We start from the raw sequence: 10708 nt of genomic DNA on the forward strand, positions 1-10708 counted from the left end.
TGTCGGAGACTTGTTCCCAGAACTTGCAATCTTGGCTTCCAAGTCCGGCGAGGAGTCGGGAAGAGAATCCGACCTGAGCTCGGTTCGTATCCAGAGCAATAAAAATCCTAGCGCACTTGCCAGACCATCGTGTCAGCTATTCTGCGAGATGGAGGAGCGCCTGTCCGTCGCCGACGAGCGACGCAAGGAGGAAGAGGAAGAGAAGCAGCAGAGGGCCATCGCACGGGTCTCTGGGCTCCCTGTTGCTGCTCCTGGCCGGGCTGATGGCGCTCATGGCGCACAGCCACAGCAAGGCGCCGCTGTGGCTTGTCTCGGAGCTGTGCGCCCGTGCTCTGCCTCCTGCTCTGCTTCTGGGCATACCACCTCACGCAGAGCCTCACCGCCGGCGCCGCCGTCCCGGTGGATGCACTCATCTTCTCGTTCCCGCTCATCTTCAGCGCCGGCTTCTTGGCCGCACTGCTCGCCGTGGCCGTCAGCCCCGTCTCCGGGGTGCTCGTCATGGTCGCCGACGTCACATGCACGTCTGGCTTCTTTTGGATTCTGCCTCGCCGAGTACGTGTGTTACAGCAAGTCGACCGTCGACGCGCTGTAAAATCTGTTTAGAATCGATCAATTCCATACGCGCTATAAAATGGCAGTTAATCATTGAGTCCGTTGGGAGAGATGTCTATTCAATGGCACCCCTTCAAAATTATATATATATATAATTATATATAGGAAAACTAGTTTTACTTCTGAAAGTAAATACTTCATGCTATAATATATCATATAAATAAACTGGATATACTCATTTATCACTGTAAGTATACTTATTACTTATTTTAAGATATTTCAGTGTGAACTACATGAAAAAAATAGAAAAGAAGTCCATCAATTTTATTAGATTTTGATAATACCTTTGTATTTATACATAAAATGTAATACACTCAAAAAAATATGTGCAAACCACCTAAAAAACTATACATACTTGGATGATCTTATATACTCACATGCTCCATTTACATAACATTTATCACACGAGATATTCTCTATATAATGAGATACGTATATAGGAGTACATACTCTCGGGAGTACCAAATATGCTTCCTATATACATATTTGGTAATCCCGGAAGTGTGTACTCTCACATACGTATCTTATAATATAGGGAGTATCTCATATGATAAAAGGTATGTACATGAAGCATGTGAGTGTATAAGATTATCCAAGTGGTATGTATAATTTTTTAGGTGGTTTGTACATATTTTTTTAGTGTATTATATTTTATATACAAATACAAAAGTATTATCAAAATCTAATAAAATTGATGAACTTCTTTTCTATTTTTTCATGTAGTTCACATTGGAGTATATTAGAATGAGTCTATAAGAATATTCATAGTGACAAAGGAGTATATCCAATTCATTTATATGATATATAATAGTAGAGAGTATGTATTTTTGGGAGTACATATTAGTTTTCATACATATATACATACACACACACATATATATATATATGTATATATATATATGTATATATATATATATATATGTATATATGTATATGTATATATATATATATGTATATATGTATATGTATATATATATATATGTATATATGTATATATATATATACGACGAGGCTATTCTGCGCCTATACGCAGCTACCATTCGCACTGCACACATCCCGCAACCGCTAGTTACAATTCGAAAAATTACGAATTAAAACTTGTTACATAGACCAGTTACAACTCTGAGTTACAACTCGACCTCCAACATACACCAAACAACATGAGCCAGCCAGCCAGCTTGTGACATCACCCATCATCCACCCACCAGAGCATTGCATGAAGAGAATCTTTTGTTGATTCAAATCGTTAAAATACAATATCTCTAGAACCACAGATCCGATTCTCGATCCGTTTGATGCATATTATTGGAAAAAATATGCTTAACAAAATAAGAGCCATCAAACCTATATTTTGATGAAGTTTTACAATCATAAAGGAGTTACGTCCATATAGTTACAACATGGTGAACATTGCAGTTACAACATGGTGAACTGCAGTGTTCTCTGGTGGTGGTAGCCACTTTAGTTACAACATGGTGAACTCTTTAGTTACAACATGTTGAACACTACAATTGCAACATGGTAAAGCAGTATAGTTGCAATATGAAAAAAATAAAATCAAATTAATTACATCATGTAACTAAAAACAGTTATAATATGGTGAACACTACACTTACAATATGGTAGATAATCTAGTTACAACATGCATATAGTTGTAATCATTTTGTCTGTGATTGCAACTAATAGTTGTAACCGCTCTATCTGTAGTTACAATCACTCTATGGGTAGTTACAATACAGTATACGGCGAGTTGCAACTCGTGAGTTGCTATTCTGTGCCTGTGCGCATGCTATACATACGCTGTGTATAGGCATAGAATAGCAATACACTATATGTATGAAGCATATTTGGTACTCCCAGAAGTACATAGAGAGTATCTCGTGTGATAAATGGTATGTACATGAAGCATATGAGTATATAAGATCATCCAAGTGATATGTATAATTTTTTAGGTGGTTTGCACATATTTTTTTAGTGTATTACATTTTATGTACAAATACAAAGGTATTATTAAAATCTAATAAATTGATGGACTTCTTTTCTATTTTTTTCATGTAGTTCACATTGAAGTATCTTAAAATGAGTATATAAATATACTCATAGTGACAAAAGAGTATATCCAATTTATTTATGTGGTATATCATTGTAAGGAGTATATACACCCAGAGTACAAACTAGTTTTCATATATATATATATGAACTAGATATATATACGAAATCGAGAGTAGAACCACTAGTTCCCATAATTAATTGCATTTGCTAGGGAAATCAATAGTTCTAGTTACAACATGGTGAACTCTTTAGTTATAACATGCTGAATAGTACAGTTGCAACATGGTCAAGCAGTATAGTTGCAATATAAATAAAATCAAATCAAATTAATTGCATCATGTAACTAAAAACAGTTATAATATGGTGAACACTACACTTACAACATGATAGACAATCTAGTTACAACATGTATATAGTTATAATCGTTCTGTCTGTGATTGTAACTAATAGTTATAACCGCTCTATCTGTAGTTGCAATCACTCTATGGGCACTTACAATACAGTATACGGCGAGTTGCAACTCGTGAGTTGCTATTTCTGTGTCTGTGCACATGATGTACATACGTTGCGCATAGGCACAGAATAGCGACACCATATATATATATATATATATATATAAAGCATATTTGGTACTCCCAAAAGTACATAGAGAGTATCTCGTGTGATAAATGGTATGTACATGAAATATATGAGTATATAAGATCATTCAAGTGATATGTATAATTTTTTAGTGGTTTGCACATATTTTTTTAGTGTATTACATTTTACGTACAAATACAAAGGCATTATCAAAATCTAATAAAATTGATGGACTTTTTTTCATTTTTTTTTTCATGTAGTTTAAATTGAAGTATCTTAAAATGAGTATATAAATATACTTATAGTGAAAAAAGAGTATATCTAATTTATTTATGTGGTATATCATAGTAAAGAGTATGTACACCCAGAGTACAAACTAGTTTTCATATATATATATATATATATGAGTTGTGTGTGTATGTATGTATATATACACACGGCGAGGCTATTCTGCGCCTATGCGCAGTTGTTCGCACTGTGCACATCCTCCAGTTACAACTCGAAATACTGTGAGTTACAACTTGTTAGGTAGACTAGTTACAACTTCACGTTTATAAATGCATAATTGCAACACGAGACGCTAATACTGTGAGTTAAAACTTGTTATTCGCACTGCGCATATCCCCAGTTACAATCCGAAACACTATGAGTTACAACTTGTTAAGTAGATCACTTACAACTTCACGTCCAGAAATGCATAATTGCAATACAAAAAGCTAACACTGTGAGTTACAACTTGTTATTCGCATTGCGTATATTCCGTAGTTACAACCCGAAACACTGTGAGTTACAATTTGTTAAGTAGACCAGTTACACCTTTACATCCAGAAATACATAGTTACAACCCGAAATATTGTGAGTTATAACTTGTTATTCACACTGCTCACATTCCTCAGTTACAACTCAAAACACTGTGAGTTACAACTTGTGAGATGTGCGCAGAATATACATATAGTATATATATATATAAACAAAATCGAGAGTAGAACCATTAGTTCCCATAATTAATTGCATTTGCTAGGGAAATCAATAGTTCCCTAATGAAAACAACACTAACAGAAAATTAACAACATTTTGTATAGACTTGTCTACATTACAGTGTAAAAGTTTGCATCGTGTCAAGATGTCAGAAGTGTTTACAGGGTGCTTGCTTGATTGCTTCTTCTTGTTCAGCTAAGTCATCCCACACAAACATGTCACTCTCATCATCGCATGAATCATCTTGTAGGAAATGATATTTACAGTTACTAAAATCATGTGATACATCAGATGTCGACTAACTCGTCCTCATCGGTTCCATCTAACCACTCGACCTGAGAGTAAGCTACAGATTTCATCAAGTCCGTCAGGCCAGTTAGGTCTTCCAAATAAGTTGGTTCGTTGATCACTTGCATCACAAAATCCATTCCTCTCCTCCGATATTCAGACAATACCTGCAATATTTTGCATGAAATCACTAATGTTTCTTGCAACGTAACTATCAGGGACATAACTATCAACAAAGTTCCGACACTATCGTTTCATTTTGTGCAACAACAAAAGTTACATACCGCATTGGAACACGCCGTGCAATTGCTAGAGGAATAACCCAAGAGTGTTAATAAGTTGTACTGTGACAGTGATCCTCGTATCTGGTGAGGCAATAGGCCAAGCGGATGCTCACCGATCGTGCCAGCGTTCTCTCCTGGAGCATGTATCCTGCAAGAGGTAGCAAGGTTATCAGGTTTCCTTGGTTTCTAGTCATTGAATGCACAACCATCTTCCCTGCAAGTGCTAACACACACGTATTGGCATCCTTCCAGCTTCCAGGTGTCCAATTGCTTACCCATCTGGATGATGTAGCATTCTTGTGAAGAGGTCAACGGCACGTCCAGATGCAATAGAGGCTAGACCAGGTCGTGTTACTGTACATTGTTGATCCAGTGTTCGATTGGAGACTGACTGCATCAGATGGTAAGAAAATGATGTCATGATTATTGTTGATCCAGTTTCCGATTGTAGGAGGTATTATGTTAAGCACGATGAGTATGGATTTCCAAAATTTAGGCAACATTACATCAACAGGAGCAACAACATCATTGCAGAAATAGCACCCCAGTCTTTGACGTCCAAAAGCATCCTTTGTGGACAGCTTACCCGTGGTAGCAACCACATCCGAACCTTCACAATTTATGCCAGGACCAGCCCCATGTCGCATGACAAGGTAACTGTCATACCCTAATGCTGCGGTAATCGCAATCTGCAGTGCAAAGAGGCATTATCATATAACACTTCCGAAGGTCTACATAATTCAAGGATGCAGACAAGGTTTACCTTGTTTTCATTAGTGCAGAGGAGCGTTGGAAGCCATCTACTTTCCCTGGTGTCGGTCAACAAGAAGATAGCATCATGGGAAGCTACTAATTCCTCCAGGCGCTTGCAATCTTCAAGCACACCAGCTACTTCACTAGGAGACACAGGATGCCCTGGCATAGGTATTTCCATTTGAATGCCTTGTGCATCCTGCATTGCAGATTTTTCTTAGCGATGAGAATAGTAAAAACAAAAAAGTTAGTACTGTTTTGAGGGAAGTGAGGATTCACCACTGAAGGACATCTGTCCGCTAGATGCCTAAGTATCGCAGTCGCTTTGGGGGCACCACGATCATCAGATGTGTAGAGTGATTGTCTCGCCAAATTTGACACAACAACACGGCCACTATCAACCACTGTTAGCTTCCGTACACCACAGTCCTGAAAGGTTTTCACCACAATTAAACAGATGTGCGATTCCTAAAAAGTTGGTTTCCACCATATTCAAACACAACACTGACCATAAGAATACGGGCAACATCACATCCAAGAGTCCCAACACCTAAAAGTAGGCATCTGACATCGGAAAACTTGTCTGAATTTACAGGGATATTGGCGGGCATTCTAGGACAAGCATCCGGCTTTTTCAAATCAGTAATGCCTGTTAGATCTTTTAGATATGTTGGATGGTTGATGGCCTGCACAACAAAATCCAATCCTCTTCTTCTATACTCTGACAATACCTGGAATGTTTAACGTGGAGAGACATTAGAAGCAATAAAATTCTGAGAGCGTAGTGCATAGTAGAATTTACTTACTGCATTGGAACATGCAGTACAATTGCTTGAGGAATTGCCTAATTCAGTTGATAAAACACACTTTGGGAGTGATCCTCGTAGCTGATGTGGCAATAGACCAAGCTGATGTTCAGTGTCCATACCAGCAATATCTCCTGCAGCATGTATCCTGCAAGAGGGTATGGTACTATCGTTAAGGTACCGCATGGTGGACTGGTTAGATTCTCAGAGTTCTCCTACAACTAAGATCAGTCAACTAATCTTCACTGGGATCAATGCTACACAAATACATGTTGGGTTATGCAGTTATCTTTCAGGTATATAGCAGCTTACTCATCAGGATGATGTAACATCCTAGCAAACAGCTCCACTGCTTCGCCAGATGCAATCGAGGTTAGTCCAGGTAGTGCTATTGCTTGTTGATCTAGTGTTCCATTAGGGATTGACTGCAAAAGAATGACATCAAACATGACGAAGCTACAAAAGTAGTATAAATTGTAAGTATAAAACAGAAACATCATGAGAACATTTCCAAAAGAAGTCTTTATCTCTGGTACATTTACAAGGGAAGCAGCATCATTGCAGAAACAACAGCCCAATCTTTGACGTCCAAGAGCATCTTCTGTGGACAAATGCTCTATCTGAGCAATCACTTCATCCATAACCCCACTTCTTGTTCCTGGACCAGCACCATGTCGCATGACAAGGTAATTGTCATATCCTAATACTGCAGTAACAGCAATCTGCAGTGGAGACAGAACACACCATTAGTACCTAAGAGCACTTCACACAATGAAAATGGAGAGATTAGGAGTACTTTTTTAACTGAACTAGTGAACTATGTGATTGGTGTATCTGGATTCCTTCTCTCAGCCATAGGTGTTAAAAAATTCTTAGACATTGATGAGAACAACTATAAAGGTCCTTTGCAGCTGGATAGTGTGTTCAAGATTTACCTTGTTTTGATTTGCACACAAAAGAGTTGGAAGCCACTTGCTCTCCCATGTGTCAGTTAACAAAAAGACCACGTCATTGGAAGCCACTAATGTTTGGAGACGCTTGCAATCATCAAGCACACTTGCTATTTTGCTGGGAGAAACAGGATGCCCAGGCACTGGTATTTCCATTTTCGTGCCTTCTACCTCCTACATGACAGCAATCATTATTAGAGAAATCTGTAGAAAGTATTTTTGTGTGTGTTTGCCGGGGGGGGGGGGGGGGGTAGCCTCACCATTGCAGGACATCTTGCTTTGAGATGTGGAACTATTGCAGTCACTCTTGGGACTCCACAGTCCTTGTCTATGTAGAGTGATTGTTTGACAAGATCAGATGTGGCAACAGAACCACTGTCAACCACTGAAAGTTTCCGTACACCCCAGGTCTGAAAAAATGGTTTCCACCATGAATAAAAAGGAGAAAATATACACTTGCGTGCATTCTGTTATGTTTTGTTGCAAGGAACAGGAATCTATCTAATAGAACAAAGCACTAACCATAAGTAGGCGAGCAACTTCACATCCAAGAATTCCAGCACCCAACAGAAGAACTCGAACACGCGATAACTTGTCTATATTCACTGGAAAGTGGCGCCACCCCATAAGCTTCAAGTGCATCAATTGTTTTTCTTCATCCTGACTGTTCGTAAAATAAACAATCAAGATAGTTCTACTCATAGTTGATTAATTCCAAAGCAAAATAAATAATCTTCAATCTACCTTGCCGGATTCATTGATTGAAGATTTATTTCTTTTGGTATCATTTCTTTTGTTCCCTTCCCAGGCTTTTCTCCTTCCCACCCAATAACTTCAGGTACATAATCAGGGTCATCCCAGCCTGTCATAACAGCCAATGTTACAAATGGACAAATTATCGGTGAAAGTGATGGGAAGTTTTTTTAAAAAAATAAAATCCATCATATTTATACCACAAGGTGGTGGAAATGATGCTTCGCCAATTAAGGACTGTTCTAGATCAGGCTGCCCACGCAATTCTCGGTAGCAGAAGAACTGAACTTTCTCGATCTTCCACCGCATGCTCAGGAATGAAATGTAGTTTCTAAGAGCCCAGCCAGGGAAATCTAGTTTGCCATTGTCATGCCGAAAGCCATGATCATAAAACCCAAATAGCAGCTGCAACAGCAAAGAATGAATTGACACACAACGCAAAGATGGGTTAATGAGGAGATTCTTCTAAAAGATCTATCAAAACTCAGCTAATTTAAATGATCAAATGGATTACATGAACCATACATTTTGACAGTTCCCCTGGCAAGCTTTCCAGTCCTTCAGTTGTCTTACAGAGGCAGAGGAATCTGAGGATATACTAACCAGAAAGAATGGAACTGCAGAGATGTTAATCCATTGCAACAAAGAATTAGCAAATCGGACCAACATAACAAACTAACAATATGATGCTAAGCATCTGCACTTGCTGTTAGGAATGATTCTCAAACCTGTTGTTTCACTAGAAGCACGCCACTCTTGCAATGATTTATACAAGGATGCTGCCTGCAGGAACAAATAAACAACTTTCAGTACCAATGGGGGGGGGGGGAGGATAGTTCAAACAAGAAAACTGGCGTTGTTAAATATTAGGTGAACAGGAACATGACCTCTTCTTTGCTGAGCACTTGTGACGAGTCTTGCAGGCTGAGCAGGGTCATTTTAGAGCTGAAAACCAGTGAGGGGAATGCAACATTGTAATAGACCTTCCAATTCTTCAGATCAGCAAATGATATCACAAGGAACCTAAGTAGCAGAGCAGGATCCTCTTCTACTTTACCGGACATAATGTCATGCAATATCTGGCCCCATACATACAAACTAGAATTAGACAAGTAAAAAAAAGTGCAAACAATAGCTAATTCCATGTCAAGCATGTACCTTCTTCGCTTCTGCTTTCAGAAGAAGCTCTCTGTCTAGGTTTTGGAATCCTCTCGTGTTATTAGTGTTTATGAGGGTACCTGGGACTGGGCAATTGTTCCTAGAGCCAATGGAATTGTGAGATGGTGGCACTAATGATTCTGGGCATAGCCTTAAGCGGCTTGCAACCTTGCGATTCTGGCGTGGAGTATAATAACCTGACATAACATTAAAAAAAAACTGTTTAGCTTATCCAGAGATCTCTAACTAAAACTGTAAGAAGACTAGGCACACGACAAAACCCATTGTCAATAGAATTAGCGGAAAACACAAAACTAAAATTCTTTCTTCGAAATTTCTTCTGATGAACCCCAACAGTTCATCCTCAGAATCACAATTTGTGCGTTAAGAGTGCGGACAGCAGTGTGCAAAGAGGGATTAGCAACGACAATAACCAAGAACATAACTTGTTAGACAACCGATCCTAGCACGAGGAACACTAGTTCCTAAACTCAATCCCTGCAAGCGCTAAAATCCAAACCATTGGCTCCAGATGTGTAAACTGCGGTGCACGAGATAAACTCCGTCACTCAGTAATATCGCAAGCAAACCTCACATTGACGCAACCCCTAAGCAACATTACGTCCACGAACCACCAGCTCCGGCGAGACCCCTCAACAACCGAACGAAACTCGCAGCAGGAGCGCCCGCACTCGGATCGCGACCCGGTAAGAAACTACGCCGGGCTGGGTTCCACGGAAACCCGGGAGTGGGGGCTCGGAAGTGCAGGGGATTCGCGCTCATTTCCTGCCCTAGATCGCGAATTGTACGAGCAAACGGCAAAGAGAAGGGGTTGGGAGCTGACCGGTGATGGGGATGGGGGAGTCGTCGGTGCCGAGGACGTCGAGCTTGAGGCGGCGGAGCGCGTCCCAGAACCCCTCCTCCGCGCAGCTCTGGATCGCGTGGACCTGCAGCGGCCGAGGGAACCCTGCCCCCGCCATCGCCGTCTCGTCTTCCCTCGGCCGGCACGGTGAGCGGCACGGCCGGTTCTGCTTCTGCTCGCTGGTTTTGGCTTTAGTTTTTTTTTTTTTTTTTTCTAGTTGCCCCCTGGTTCCATGGATATCCCTCCTCGTTGGAGCCGTGGAGGTAGCTTTGGCGTGTGTACGACTCGAAAGTCTTTCGTGGAGCTTTAGAAGACCACGGGGACAAGGATTGTGGTGAAGTTCATACGAGCCTGTTTTTTAAAGAAAAAAAGTTAACAAAATACAAATCGTTATAGCATGTTTGGTGAAAGTCTTTCGTGGACGTAGCTAAGCGTGACTAGTAGCGCTACCACTTGGTCCTTCGTATTCCAATGCCACTGCTCGCCCTCCTCTCATCATTTTTGTTGCACCATATGCTCTATCGATGATGTAGCTCTACACAAACTAGTTTCAACGTAGTCGATGCTATATCAAATATTATCGTTGCTCGTCAAATTGCCTCCGCTTTCCTTATGCCTCAAGGATCCAATGAA

The 10708-nt window shown here is 40.1% G+C and overlaps 1 protein-coding gene across 3 annotated transcripts; it reads right to left on the minus strand.

The window, feature by feature from the left end:
• Window positions 1–4301: 4301 nt before the first annotated feature.
• On the minus strand, window positions 4302–10372 carry LOC133915788 (ubiquitin-like modifier-activating enzyme atg7). Of its 3 annotated transcripts, none has more exons than XM_062359103.1 (20): window positions 10058–10372; window positions 9214–9410; window positions 8943–9134; window positions 8784–8838; window positions 8581–8672; window positions 8256–8460; window positions 8047–8164; window positions 7825–7966; window positions 7563–7712; window positions 7288–7476; window positions 6895–7074; window positions 6665–6777; window positions 6353–6500; window positions 6056–6277; window positions 5826–5975; window positions 5557–5745; window positions 5300–5482; window positions 5069–5184; window positions 4794–4941; window positions 4302–4676 (listed from the first exon to the last, which is right to left on the minus strand). In XM_062359103.1, the coding sequence occupies exons 1-20, from the start codon at window positions 10191–10193 to the stop codon at window positions 4509–4511; spliced, it is 3093 nt and encodes a 1030-aa protein (XP_062215087.1). In that variant the 5' UTR covers window positions 10194–10372; the 3' UTR covers window positions 4302–4508. The 3 variants fall into 3 exon arrangements, with proteins under 3 accessions (XP_062215087.1, XP_062215079.1, XP_062215097.1); XM_062359095.1 differs by having other exon boundaries at window positions 6889–7074; XM_062359113.1 differs by lacking the exon at window positions 9214–9410 and having other exon boundaries at window positions 6889–7074; window positions 8943–9000; window positions 10058–10190.
• Between the last annotated feature and the right edge of the window lie 336 nt (window positions 10373–10708).

This window comes from Phragmites australis, chromosome 1 (genome assembly GCF_958298935.1).
Source record: "Phragmites australis chromosome 1, lpPhrAust1.1, whole genome shotgun sequence".
Classification (NCBI taxonomy): Eukaryota; Viridiplantae; Streptophyta; class Magnoliopsida; order Poales; family Poaceae; genus Phragmites; species Phragmites australis.